The sequence below is a fragment of the Galleria mellonella genome, unplaced genomic scaffold, assembly GCF_026898425.1.
Source record: "Galleria mellonella isolate WM207_F2 unplaced genomic scaffold, CSIRO_AGI_GalMel_v1 utg121, whole genome shotgun sequence".
NCBI classification, from domain to species: Eukaryota; Metazoa; Arthropoda; class Insecta; order Lepidoptera; family Pyralidae; genus Galleria; species Galleria mellonella.
In genome coordinates this window covers 1,598,543-1,613,786 of record NW_026441983.1, presented here as the reverse complement: position 1 = coordinate 1,613,786, position 15,244 = coordinate 1,598,543, and the positions used below count along the sequence as shown (strand labels likewise).

Genomic DNA, 15,244 nt, shown 5'->3' with positions numbered 1-15,244 from the left:
TTTGCTACAAAAATAGATTTCATTTAATGATAAGATGTTAGTGTAACATATTCCAATAATGCAATTCTACGATTGCTCTCAATAAGACAGGCAAATAAAGATATGTGTGTGTGTGTGCGTGTGCGTGTGTGTGTGTGTGTGTGTGTGTGTGTGTGTGTGTGTGTGTGTGTGTGTGTGTGTGGGTGTGTGTGTGTGTGTGTGTGTGTGTGTGTGTGTGTGTGTGTGTGTGTGTGTGTGTGTGTGTGTGTGTGTGTGTGTGTGTGTGTGTGTGTGTGTGTGTGTGTGTGTGTGTGTGTGCGTGTGTGTGTGCGTGTGCGTGTGCGTGTGCGTGTAAGTGTGCGTACACTATTTTGCCGAGCCTTCCTAAATGTGGGTTATTGTGGATGAATTTGTAACTAAGATTTAGTTCAATTGATCGCCTACCTATAAAAAAGAAATTGGATTTCCCCTTACAACAAAAGTGTCTAGTACACTTTTCAAAAACCCCTGCCGGACGGCCCCCGGACGCTCTTCAAACTAGAACAAATCCTGGGAATTCCGGATGGATGGTAGCCCTAGACTTAACAGAAGTTTTGAAGCTAGTGAGAGTTTGAAAGCGCCGAATATTTATTTATTTAACTCTTTATTGCACCATAAATAAAAATATACAATGACAAGTGAATAATTCAAATGAAATACAGTAACATAAATACAGATTGAAATATACACATAAAGGTACAAAAGGCGGTGTTATCGCTAGGGCGATCTCTTACAGACAACCTTTGGTTAAAGGAGAACAGATAGAAGTGGGCAGGTGGCGCAAGAGTGAATTAATAATTTTTCGTGCATAAAATACAAAAACATGTAATGCACAAAAATTTAAAATACATACATACATACATACATATCTGTCACGCCTGTCTCCCATTAGGGTAGGCAGAAACAATGGAACGCCAAATGCTTCGATTCAAACAAACCTCTTTCGCTTCTTCCACATTCATCAATCTTGTCATACACGCTCGTCGGTTACGGGTACTTTTAATGTGGCCCTTCTTCAGCACATATAATTTATTAAACTACTAATAGAGATACGAATAGATTATTTATATTAGATTGAACTAAAGATCTACAGATCTAGGTGATATATATTAGGAGAGATTTTGCCTCACTTTGCGTGTTCTACCGCTTGTACAACGGACTGTGCTCAGAGGAATCGTTCAATATGATGCCCACGGCCGCTTTCTATCATCGTACGGCTCGCCATCGACAGGGAGTTCACCCTCATACCCTACAGCCTAAATGGTCGCGTACAACGCGGTTTCAGAGATGTTTTATCCCACGAACACTCAGGTTGTGGAATGAGCTCCCTGCCGAGGTTTTCCCAAGAGACTACAGCGTTCTACAAAAGGGGTGTAGAGAAGTTTCTTCAGGGTCGGCAACGCGCGCGTAATACCTCTGGTATTGCAGGCGTTCATAGGCTACGGTAACCGCTTACCATCAGGTGGGCCGTATGCTTGTTTGCCACCTCAGTGGTATAAAAAAATTTATTGTATATAGTATTATTATACGGTATATTAGTATATTAAGTTACATATAATTCCAAGTGATTATGTTTGTAGTTAATATAAAAATAATGGAAAGCATTTTGGTTAATTCTTGTGGAATTCCTCACGACGGACTAACTGACCTATTTTCATCCTCACCTATCATGTCTCCCTGGTACCCCGCCAGCGTATACCGATATCACGAGCGAAGTTACCATTCCATTTCACGCATTAAAATAAAATATATATATAAGAATAATTTTGGCACTAGAGTTATCTACCCCAAAAAGGACCAAGCGTAATGATTACATACACATTATTTTTAATTCACTATTAAAATACCTACAAACCATTAAAATTTCAATAAAAAGATAATTCGGTTGTTTTACGTCAAGCAAAACAAAGCATTCGATTCACTGTAGCCTTGCCTTTGCGTTGGCGCGTAAAAAATAAACTTTCGCTACATTGGCAACGTTCAATTTGACATGACAGCTTGTTTTGGCGGGCGATTGGCGGTTCAAACGTGTTGATAGCATTAAATTATTATTTAGTGTTGCTACGACGGTGAATTAAACGGATTACCGATTGTTATCAAATTCTCAAGGTCAGTTTAAATTGAAACATTAGGCGTTCCATTATTTCCTTCTACTCCGATGGAAGACAGGAGTGATGGATATGTTATTATGTGTGTATCTCAAGTTTTTTTTGTAATGGATGATAATGGTATGGTAACCACGTCTGCGCTAACAGCATAAGCTGATAATACCAGAGGGAGACTTTGTACAAAAGTCGATTGCTTGGGTACCTCTGTCCCATTCGTGTTTCAACCGTGAAGCAATTGTGTTTGCATGGCTGTGTTTCGGTTTGAAGGATGGGATATGGCATGAATTTACTGGGTACGGAGGAATAACACCTGAGTCCTCAGGAACGGCAACGCATGGGGGGTATCATGGGCGAAACAGTATACTCTGTTATGTCCACGGTACTGCTCATGTCTATAGGCGACAGTTACCACTTTCCATCAGGTGAGCCGTCAGCTTGTTTGCCATTCTAAGTTGTATAAAAAAAAGCTGGCGAGATACCAGGGAGATATGATAAGTGAGAATGATAATATAGGTTAGTTAGTCCATCGTGATGAACACATTTAGAATTCAGCACGATCCTTTCTAGGAGAGACTACGTGGTGGAGATCAACCTGGCATTGCTAGCAATGAAACTTTTTTTTAATGGATGATAATGAAGTGGTAACCCCGCCTGCGCTATCGGTATACGCTGGCGAGGTACCAGGGACACATGATAGGTGAGGATGAAAAGACAGGTCAGTTAGCCCATCGTGACGAATTCAACGATAAATTAGTCAAGATTCGTATAAATAAATTATTTCCCGGGGGGAACCGCGTGGAGGTCGATCTGATAGATTGATAGCCATGGGAACTAACCTTCCTATTACTAACTATCCCTTCCCCCATATTTACATATTGGTCCCATAAAAAAATTATATAAAATGGGTCAATAGTTTAGTTTTGAGATTAAAATAAATTGATTTTATGACAATTGAAATAGTTTTTTTTTTTTTTTTATAGGACAGAAATCTTTAGTTATTACTAACATTATTTTGGCAACGGCCACAATAATATAGGTTAAATTATGAAAGACATTCATGCAAATGCGTCAATGCACTTTAATATAACCACAGATAATGTATAACCTATATAAGTAACCAACTATTGCAATTTTGTTCATAAATCTACCTAATCAATATTATTTTTGGCCAGTACTAGTGTCTATCTATGATATTACCTAATCTATGAAAACTTAAAATCATCTCCGATTCCGCACAGGTAAACACACATAAAGAACAATTAATATTTTATATTAATAGGTGAATTTTTGCGTCAGAGCTGTTCTTCTCTAGAAATCCGATTCTAGAATAAGGGCAGACGAGTATGCGACCCGGCCTCCCGAGCCGCTGCAGTGTCCCAGTCCTTTCCGCAACTACAGTGCTCCCCTCCTTTCCTTTCCCACATAAGTCCCATATTTCTCTCACTTACTAATTTCCTTTACGCATTTCCAACGTTCCTTTCCTTTTTTCCTCAATCCTTTCTTCCGGGGAGAAAGGGATTGTTAGTAATGGAGACTGAGAATCCCATTGCTAACAATATACCCAACCAGGTCGACCTCCTCGCGGTTCTCTCTGGAAACTATCATGGTTAATTCCTGATGAATTCATCATGATAACGGGCTAACTGGCCTGTTTTCATTCTCATCTAGCACCCTTCACTAGTGCTCCGCCAGCGTATCCCGTTAGCGCAGGCGGGGTTACCATACCATTTTCACTCATAAAAAAAAATCCTTTCTTCCAAACCATAGGTGGCGGAATCTGCTAACAAATGCATTCCCAAAGAGAGTTGACGTCAAGCCAAATCCTTTAGTAATATGGTTAAAACCATATTACGCCGACCCCAAATATTAATTGGGATAAGGGTAGGAAGCTGATGAATAGGTGAATTTTTGACGGATAAATAGACAGAGAAATAAATTAATATTTCATATTAGCTTTAATAGACGAATTTTTGATTGAATTGCATTACTATAATTGTCGTAGGGTACCTACTCTATTTTTTTTTAATATTAAATAACCTATGTCACTTGTTGATAATGCAGCTTTCTTTAATATGAGAGAATTGGGGGGAAAAGGATTGTTAGCAATGGAGTTGGACAGCCCCATTGCTAGCAATATACCTTATTAGGTCGACCTCCACGTGGTTCCCCCTGGAAACCATCGTGAACAATTCTTGTTGAATTCGTCACGATGGGCTAAACTGACCTGCTTCATCCTCACCTATCATCCTTCACTGGTTCCCCGCCGGTGTATACCGATAGCGCGGGTGGAGATACCATTCCATTATCGTCCATTTAAAAACAAAATATATGAGAATGTTTAAAATATTTTGAATAAGATGTCTATATACATATATAATGGAAAATTAAATTGTATTTTGCCGTTTCCTACAAATGTTTAGACTACATACGGAAATCTTGTAAACCCCGCCTGTGCTGTCGGTATACACTGGCGCGGCACCAGTGAGGGATGAATGGTGAAGATGAAAAGGCAGGTCAGTTAGCCCATCGTGACATATTCAACAATGAACCAATCACTATGGTTTTCAGGGGGAACCGCGAGGAGGTCGACCGGATAGAGTATATCGTTAGTAATAGGGTTGCTAATCCTCATTACTAATAATCCCTTCGTCCCGCCTCGCACGTATTATAAAAAAAAACAAGTTTAAAAAAATAATAATAACAGCAAACAATCAACTGTTCGCTCTTTATAAGTATAGATAAAATCAAAACCATAGATTATTTATCAAACTGAAAAAATAATAAGCAGTTAATTTAATTAATTACACAAAACACAAAGTGATAGCTTTATAGCCGGATTTATACGGAAATGTGGCTTTAAATCACGAGATCGCTTAACACTCGACATTTTATTGGATCGTTTGTGACGTTGACATTATGCAGGTGCGCGGGAAAAGATGCTTTTCAAGATGGCCGCATTACACATTCTGATAGTGGTTGCCAAATACCGAGCTCGTTTGTTTTACCATATTTTATAGTTTTTGCCGGCGCTGCTAATTTTCACCACTGTTTTCAATTTCTAAAATAACATGCAAACTCGTAACGTATGGAAATTGTTGCATTGCTACACGCGCCCGCGAAAAAAATCGTACGGAAATAAGACTTGTTAAAATAGACACAAACGCGGATTGAAGTCAATGTGGAAAATATTACGAGGTAACAATTTGGAATGTATTCATTCATTTATATATATATATATATATATATATATATATATATATATATATATATATATATATATATATATATATATATATATATATATATATATATATATACTAGCTGACCCTGTAAACGTTGTTTTACCACTTATTGCGAAATATAAAAATTGCAATTAAAATACAGGCTTTGATCGTAAAACGATGAAAATTTTTCAATGCTAAATCATATTAAATTAAAAATGGAAAAATTTGTCAAAAAATAAAAAAAAAATTTTTGGGGAGTCACCTTTATCATTGAGGGGTATAAAAAATAGATATTAGCCGATTCTCAGACCTATCCAATATGCACACAAAATTTCATAAATATCGGTAAAGCCGTTTCGGAGGAGTTTGGTAACAAACACCGTGACACGAGAATTTTATATATTAGATATATACCTATCAATATCTGGTATGATTACATAATAAAGAAAAAACTCCTAGATATCAGCTAGATCCTCTCTCGGTTCTAAAACGAGCTATGAAAATAGTTTACGATCCCAAACTCAAAGGCGGTATAAAGCCCTTAGTCTAAGGCGAGACTTTGCCTCCCTTTGTGTGTTCTACCGTTTGTATAACGGATTGTGTTCTAAGGAATTGTTTGAAATGATGCCCACAATCACCTTTTATCATCGCACCGCTCGCCATCGACAGGGAATTCATCCTCACACGCTTAAACCTAAATGGATCATGTATAGTGCGGTTTTGAAGGTATTTCCTTCCGCGTACGCTCAGGCTGTGGAATAAGCTGCCTGCTGAGCTTTTCTCTAAAGATTACAGTATGGAGCTCTTCAAAAAGGGTATATTAAGATTTCTTCAGTGTCAGCAACACGCAAGTGACACCCCTAGCATTGCGGGTGGAAAGTGATTCTTAGTGATAGGGATCGAACAGCCCCATTGCTAGTAATACACGTTATCAGGCCGACCTCCACGCGGTTCTCCCTGGAAATCATCTTGATTAATTCTGTATGAATACGACTGTATAGACCAACTGACCTGTTTCATCCTCATTTACGCACTCGTTGGTGCCCCGCCAGCGTATACCGATAGTACAGGCGGGGCTGCCATTCCATTATCACCCAATAAAAAAAAAACCCCTAATGTTGCACGCGTCCTACTACAACAATCAAACATCATCAGATGAGCTGTATGCTTTACCACTTTCGTGGTATAAAAAAAATTATCTGCTCAAACAATTTTTAAAATTCTTTCATCTACAGAAAGTGAAATTGTCAGTAAATTGCATGGGCTTTATTTTATTTCCAAAGAAACCTTGGATAACTGAGACGAGTCGACAGTATTATAATATACTTATACGCATGGGGGGACGGGATCATTAGTAATGAAGATTAGCAGAGGGAGACTTTGTACAAAAGTCGATTGCTTGGGTACCTCTGTTCCATTCGTGTTTCTACCGTGAAGCAGTTGTGGTTTTATGGTTGTGTTTCGGTTTGAAGGGTGGGATATGGCGTGTATTTACAGGATACAGAGGAATAACACCTGAGTCCTCAGGAATGGCAACGCATGGGGGGCATCATGGGCGAAATACTACACTCTGTTATGTCCATGGTACTGCTCATGTCTATAGGCGACGGTTACCACTTTCCATCAGGTGGGCCATCAGATAGTTAGCCATTCTATGTTGTATAAAAAAAAAGCAACCCCATTGCTAGCAATATACCCTGTCAGGTTGACTGCCACGCGATTCCTCCTGAATTCCCCCTTCAATCATTGTTAAATTGGTCACAACGGACCAACCGACCTGCTTCATATTCGCCTATCCCTTAACGTGGTATTACCACTTTGCATCAGGTGGGCCGTCAGCTTGTTTGCAATTCTAAGTATTATAAAAAAAATGTTTATTGTTTATGTTGATATTTCGAGAACTTTCCACGAGTATATCGTAAACATGTTTTGACATATCTATTTTTAGTGATAACTCATCCCATTCGTGTTTCAACCGTGAAGCAGTTGTGTTTACATGGCTGTGTTTCGGTTAGAAGGGTGGGATATGGCGTGAATTTACTGGGTACAGAGGAATAACACCCGAGTCCTCAGGAATGGCAACGCATGGGGGGTATCATGGGCAAAACAGTATACTCTGTTTTGTCCATGCTACTACCCATGTCTATAGGTGACGGTTACCATTTTCCATCAGGTGGGCCGTCAGCTTGTTTGCTACATGTAATTACATGTAATTAGTTCGCTGTGTGGTCCCAGCATGGAATGGGCCACCCCTTCTTTTCCAGTAGATGTCGTAAGGGAGACCAAGGGAATTTAACGGTCCAGGGATGGGCAGCAGCGTCCCTTTTAAAACACCACCAAAGCCTAACAGCGGTTGTCAATCAGCATGACAAGTGGGGTAATTTATTTATTCATTAAAAATAATAACAACGTTATATTTTTTTTTATATAACAAACAACAAAAATTATAATTTTTTTAGAATGGCAAACAAGCTGACGGCCCACCTGATGGAAAGTGGTAACCGTCACCTATAGACATGAGACCAGCGAAACAGTATACTCTGTTATTTACATAACATTAGTAACAGTATACTGTGTTGGATCGACTTCCCAACAATACCATACGTTTTATTTTTAATCTTCGTAAGTATGATCATGTGGCAACCCTGTCTTTTTGGACAGATGATTTTGCCGCGAAAGAAAGACGGTTGCTATGATATGTACGGTGAGGAAAAAAAACACTGTTGTAACCGGTTTTGTAACTACAAGGGTACAGACATCAATGCCATTACAAAACCGGTTACAACAATGTTTTTTTTCCTCACCGTACATATCATAGCAACCGTCTTTCTTTCGCGGCAAAATCATCTGTCCAAAAAGACAGGGTTGCCACATGATCATACTTACGAAGATTAAAAATAAAACGTGCATGTGTGGTGTGGCATTATATTATTAAACACTAAAGATTTTCGTTGAAACGGAGATAATACTTTTGATATGCAATGAGAGGATTTTAGAATGGAAAACTACAGAAAAGATGAGGAGACGGACATAGCAAAATATATTTTAACAATACGAGGTCTGTCCGGAAAGTTCGTATAAAAGTGTTCTGGAATGCGAGAAAGAGGAGTGGGGAGGCCAGGTAAGCGCAGGACCCCTTCCTTATGTCCCTAACAATGCTTCAGTTCTGGTCTGACCGCCGTGCGGTGCGAACTGGCTTGTCACGCCATCTGTGAAGTTACCTCTTAACGAAACCCCGTCGGCATGGAGCCCGCTTCCGTTGAAGAGCAGCGCGTCGTAATCAAGTTTCTCTCGAAACTCGGCAAGAATGGCCGTGAAATTTTTGCCGATCTCAGAACAGTTTATGGGGATGATGCTGTGAAGGAACCAACCGTCCACAAGTGGCTAAAAAGATTCAGAGAGGGCCGAGAAAGCGTTCAAGATGACCCACGTTCAGGACGTCCTTCCACTTCACATTCCGACGAAAACGTGGAAAGAATTCGAACTTGTGTTAATGGGGACCGTCGTTTAACGGTCAGACAGGTGGCTGAAGAGCTTAATTTGGGCAAAACCGTGGTCCACGAAATTCTAAGAAACGAACTTCAAATGAAAAAAATTTGCGCCAAGATCGTTCCGTGAGTTTTTGAGTAAAAATTCCATTACGGTGACCGAACACCCCCCCCTATTCGCCGGATTTGGCCCCGTGTGACTTCTTCTTGTTCCCAAAAACCAAATTGGTACTTCGGGGGCGGCATTTGGGGGACATAAATGAGATAAAAAAAGCTACGACGGGGCAGCTGAGAAACCTACAACCAGAGGACTTTCAAGGAGCCTTCTCACAGTGGAAACGGCGTTGGCACAAGTGCATTATGTCACAGGGGGAGTACTTTGAAGGGGATAAAATTGATTTACCTGAATAATTGTAAAATAAAATTTTTAAAAAACTTTTATACGTACTTTCCGGACAAACCTCGTATGTAAAAACAATATGTCCAAAAAAAAATATATAAATTTCGAATGACAATAAGAATATAAAAATGTAGCAAAGAGTTCGCTACATCCGTAATAGTCGAACCAAAATTATTTTATATAATAGCCTTGTCCGCAGTATACTGGAGTACTGTAGCGTAGTCTGGCGTCCACATTATTGTACACATGTTTTACGTATTGAACGTATTCAAAAGAGATTTTTGTGGCACCTCCCGTATCTAAATAATAAAGGAATAAAAAACTCCTCTTACATTGACAAACTGAAGCATTTTCACATAATCTTTGACGCATCTTTGAAAAACGCAGAGATTTTATTGACATTTCTTTTGGTTTTAAAAAACTGACGCATATAATAGATTGTCCACAAATGCTTCGACTGTTTAACTTTCGTGTTCCCCCCAGAATACCTCGGAAACAGATAACACCTTTATGTCCTCCTTTAAGAAGAACAGTGTTAGGATCCAACTCGCCTGTACCCAGATTATGTAGGATTCTGAATGCTCACAGCGATCAAATTGACATCAATTTTGGATCCATCAACAGCAGATATGACTTATTGAGGAAAATCTTAGACATAAGTTCTTAATCTACTTATTGTTCAGATATTGTTATTGTCATTGTTAATAATTATCTATTTCTATATGTTCTCCTTTAACCAAAGGTTGTCTGTAAGAGATCGCCCTAGCGATAACACCGCCTTTTGTACCTTTATGTGTATATTTCAATCTGTATTTATGTTACTGTATTTCATTTGAATTATTCACTTGTCATTGTATATTTTTATTTATAGTGCAATAAAGAGTTAAATAAATAAATAAAATAAATAAATAATTATTAAATATTATAATAGTGCATGCGGTGTTTGCCTGTAAAAGACTGTTTTACATTAGGAAAAATTATTTTTTGTGTTATTGATTAAGTAACATGTAAAATGTAAAAGTTGTAGGTGATCCATATTAAATAAATAAATAAATAAATTAGAATATTAATTGTGCTTGTATACCACAACCTAACAACATAACAAATTACTGTATCTACTAATAGCAATATATAGGGCAAAGCAATAAACTGAGCTGTGACCATTTTGTGTTACTATGGCACACGCATGAAGGAATGGTAACAAAGGAGATTGTTAGATTATGTATTTTGTTTTTGTATTTTTTTTTTATTTGTGCTTTTTTTATATTTATTCTTTTGTCTCTTTTGCTGTGTATTACGTGTATGTTTTTTTTTTATTGTAATTTGTGTGCTGTAAGTAATGTAAATAAATTGTCTATCTATCTATGACATTCGAATATAAATTTTTATTTATGAATAAATAAACTAACTAAACCCCGCTGTTTGATTGCACCTCCTTCTCATTGCACGGTTTTCGCCGGTGCACCAACACTAAAACCACATCTCTCCCTACCGCGCTCAACTTAAGTAGCTCCCTATCCGACTGCGTAGATTTACACGCATATTGTGTACTCTGCATTCCATTTTATTCGAACCAAACTCTCCCCACTAGTTTAAGCGTAAATTCCAATTTCATGGAGACATTTTTTTTTAATGGATGATAATGGAATTGTAAACTTCGCCTGTGCTAACGGTATACGCTGACGGGGCACCAGTGAGAGATGATAGGTGAGAATGAAAAGGTTGGTCAGTTAGCACATCGTGATGGATACAACTGGAATTCAGCATGATGGTTTCCAGGGGGAACGACGTGGAAGTCGACCTGACAGGGTATATTACTAGCAATGGGACTGGTAGTCCGCATAACACCTGAGTCCTTAGGAATGACAACACATGGTGGGTATCATGGGCGAAACAGTATACTCTGTTATGTTTATGGTACTGCTCGTGTCTATAGGCGCCGGTTACCACTTTCCATCAGGTGGACCGTCAGCTTGTTTGCCATTCTAAGTTGTATAAAAAAAACATTTTCAGCAACAATAAAGAGTTTAAATTAATTTATAAGAAAAATATATTATTTAAAAATCAAAATTCAAGGATACCAAATAAAAATATACATATTTAAATAATCACCTATATTTCATTAAATACAACATTAATTTATAAAAGTTGTTAGTTGCCATGCCATTAAAACAGAAGGGTAGAGAAAAAAAAAACAAAAAACTGTATACAGCCAAACTGTCTGAACAAGATTTAAGTTTTTAATGTATTTTTTTCAATGGCAACACTTTTCAAGATGGTGGCCTTCACTAATTACTTAAAACTAAAACGCATTCACTTTCGACCAGTTCATTTCTTTACGGGCGCGACCAATTCTTCGAGGGCTTTGATCTCGGCTGAAAAAAAAAGGAAAAAAATACATATTAAAATTTTGCGCAACAGAAAAAAATTATTACAATGGTGATCAAGAAGGTATATACATATAATATAGGGCTAACATAGCAATGAAGGAAATGAGATTTTTAGAAATAGGGGTACAGAAATAGCCTTATTGCTGGCAATACTGTACGTTACATACAATACCCTCCATATGGTTACAAACAAATAAATTTTTATTTTTTACAATATTAATACTGATCGGAATTTTGGTATGGTAACCCCGCCTACGGTAACGGTATACACTGACGGGGCACCAGTAAGGGATGATAGGTGAAAATAAAAAGGCAGGTCAGTTAGCTTATCGTGATTAATACACCTGGAATTCAGCACGATGGTTTCCAAGGGGGACCACGTTAAGGTCAACTTGACATATATTTTTAGCATTGGGACTTGCAGTCCGCATTACTATTAATTCCCAACCCCCCAATAATTTTTTTTCTGGATGCTAATGGAATGGTAACCCCGCCCGCGCTATCGGTATACACAAGCGAGGTACTAGGGAAGCATGATTGATGAAGATGAAAGCAGATCAGTTGAGTCATTGTGAGGAATTCCAGTAGAATTAGCCAAGATGGTTTCCAGAGAGAACCCGTCACCTATCATCTCTCCCTAGTATCTCGGCACCGTATACCGTTCGCGCAGACAGAGTTACCATTCCATTATGATCTATTAAAAAAAACAATTTGATTACAAAAACAGTTTTTTTTCTATACAACTTAGAATGGCAAACAAGCTGACGGCCCACCTAATGGAAAGTGGTAACCGTCGCCTATACACATGAGCAGTACCATGGACATAACAGAGTATACTGTTTCGCCCATGATACCCCCCATGCATTGCCATTCCTGAGGACTCAGGTGTTATTCCTCTGAACCCTGTAAATTCACTGCCATATCCCATTCTTCAAACTGAAACACAGCCATGCAAACACAACTGCTTCATGGTAGAAATACGATAGGGACAGAGGTACCCAAGCAATCGACTTTTGTACAAAGTCTCCCTCTGGTATTACTATTATATTTGCGTATGCGGTCAGCTAAACCGTTGCAATTCGACCCATTGGAATTAATTCAGACTGCCATTTTGTTCATGCGTGTTTTGTGACACATGTTTCGCCTCTAAACTAGGCATCTTCAGGCAAATTTTTTAATCACTGGTCGGGGCCTAGTGTTAACCGTTTAATGGCTAATATGGAAGGTTGTAGAACTTCTGGTAGTAACAGTGGTGGTTAAACTTCAAGTGTTGGCAGTCACACACATACTAATGGTAGTGGGATTAAATTAGATAATTCTAACTAAATAACCAGTGATATGGACTACCGCAAGATAACACCTAGTTCAGTAAAATGCTAGTGTGTATATTTATTTATATACATATATATGTATATATTTATATATATATATATCAAAATATAAAAAAAGTCCATACCAGCAGCAGCTCTCGCCTTCTCCTCCTTTAGTTTCGCATCCCTGACAACCTTCTCCTTGGCCTCGATTTCTCGCAGTTTGGCCTCCTTCTTGGACAACCTGCTCTGGTGGAATGCTCCGTACAGTATGCCAGCGCCGAGGAATGACCACCGGCCGAACTGTAATTGAATATTTTCACACATACATAACTAAGTATGGCAAAATCCAAATGAATATGATCACTGAACACATTTTCATGTATTCCTCCCTGGTACCCATGGGCAAATGTCAATGGTGCAAGCGACAATACAATTCCATTTTTGTAACATATTAAATTGTATATATTGTACAGTCCTTCCAAGGGATACTTTCCGAAATAAAACATACGTTATAAAAATACATATAAATATTCGTTTGCTGGAATTAATAATGCCCAAATCCTTGCAGCTCTATAAAACTACGAATGATTTTCTTTAAAGGTTAAGGAATAAAATACTATTAATTATTAACAAATCTGGCTACAAATAAAAGAATAATAATTAAATTAAACGCAATAGAACATTATATTTCTTAATTCAAATTTAAAAAACAGCAAATATTTCCAAAACACTTTGTTACATAATAATCGCTGATAAAAATTAACATAGAATATTAATGGATAATTACCCTTATCAAAGGTGATACTCGTACTGGAGGTCCGTATGGAAGATCAGACATTTTGTTATTTTAATAAAAATATCTGATTACAAATATGATTTATTAAAATTCACAATGTCCTTTAGTATGAGCGAGGTTATTCAATTTGACGGAAGAAAACAGAGTTGCCAACATGTTCTCCATTTTCATCAATTAAAAAAATATCCAGTGCCTAATATTCATAGATTAAGAATAATATCTTAGACTTAGTACATTATACTACTTACTAATAGACAATCAATACATATTGCTGGCTTAATAGAATTTATTCATATTGTAATTCATTAATAATAACTTATCATTGATGGGCATGAGTCTTTTAAGACGATTTTTATAATTTCCAGTAAGTATATTTAAATAATTTATTAATAAATTTTTGTTACATTCTCTTTGCTGTCATACACATAAAATGTTCCTACCTACTTTTTCAAATAAACTAAAATTTCCAATTACATAATTAACTCCAGAACTATTAATATTGTTGGAAATACTGACCACATCCTTTCTCTAGTTTTTTATTGTACTAGTAACACTTCGTTTCGCTGCTTTTTTTTTCAATGTCACGTACGTGGGTTCAGCTCAACTCTGATTTTAAACAATTGTTATTTGCGTTTCACAGTGTATCTGTATATATATATATATATGTATATATATATATATATATATATATATATATATATATATATATATATATATATATATATATATATATATATATATATATATATATATATATATATATATATATATATATATATATATATATATATATAAACACAGTTTACAATCAAATAGTTTATTTATTGTGCTCTGCTGTAATAAGATCGAACAAATATCCTTCTATGAAAATATTTGTGTTTTAATGTTCATAATCAATAGCTCTCCGTATAGTTCTAATGTAGAATAGGCCACCCCTTTCTTATTAAACATTATGTGAAGAAAATATGATATGTTTGTTTGGAGTTCATTAATTATTTTGAAATCTAAGTATTATCTTATACTCGTATATAAAATTCTCGTGTCACGGTGTTTGTTACCAAACTCCTCCGAAACGGCTTTACTGATTTTTATGAAATTTTGTGTGCATTATGGGTAGGTCTCAGAATCGGCCAACATCTATTTTTCATACCCCTCAATGATAAGGTGATCCTCCCCAAAAAAATTTTTTTTATTTTTTTTTATGACAAATATTTCCATTTTTATTTTATTATGATTTATCATTGAAAAATACATACAACCTCAAATTTTCACCCTTTTACTATCAACCCCTGTATTTTAATCGCGATTTTTATATTTGGCAATAAGTGGTAAAACAACGTTTACGGGGTCAGCTAAATTGTGAGCTATTAAATTGTGAAAATTATATGGAGAATTCATGTTTGAAACAAGAAAATTTTACTAAATATCTGTGTTCAGCACTGGTGGAACTACAATAATCCACAAGCACTGCAATGTGCTAGGCTCCAGTAGCAATTTCTGAATTTTT

The 15,244-nt window shown here is 36.9% G+C and overlaps 1 protein-coding gene across 1 annotated transcript; it reads right to left on the bottom strand.

The window, feature by feature from the left end:
- Positions 1-11,337: 11,337 nt before the first annotated feature.
- LOC113515334 (ATP synthase subunit e, mitochondrial) lies at positions 11,338-13,890 on the bottom strand. Its single transcript, XM_026899500.3, has 3 exons — positions 13,729-13,890; positions 13,085-13,241; positions 11,338-11,613 (listed from the first exon to the last, which is right to left on the bottom strand). The coding sequence occupies exons 1-3, from the start codon at positions 13,777-13,779 to the stop codon at positions 11,567-11,569; spliced, it is 255 nt and encodes an 84-aa protein (XP_026755301.1). The 5' UTR covers positions 13,780-13,890; the 3' UTR covers positions 11,338-11,566.
- Between the last annotated feature and the right edge of the window lie 1,354 nt (positions 13,891-15,244).

Excerpts from the sequence above, each read along its gene's own strand:
- LOC113515334 (XM_026899500.3), bottom strand. The coding sequence starts at position 13,779 with ATGTCTGATCTTCCATACGGACCTCCAGTACGAGTATCACCTTTGATA. Across the intron at positions 13,242-13,728 it reads GAGTATCACCTTTGATAAGG|TTCGGCCGGTGGTCATTCCT; the intron begins GTAATTATCCAT and ends ATTCAATTACAG. Across the intron at positions 11,614-13,084 it reads GAAGGCGAGAGCTGCTGCTG|CCGAGATCAAAGCCCTCGAA; the intron begins GTATGGACTTTT and ends TTTTTTTTTCAG.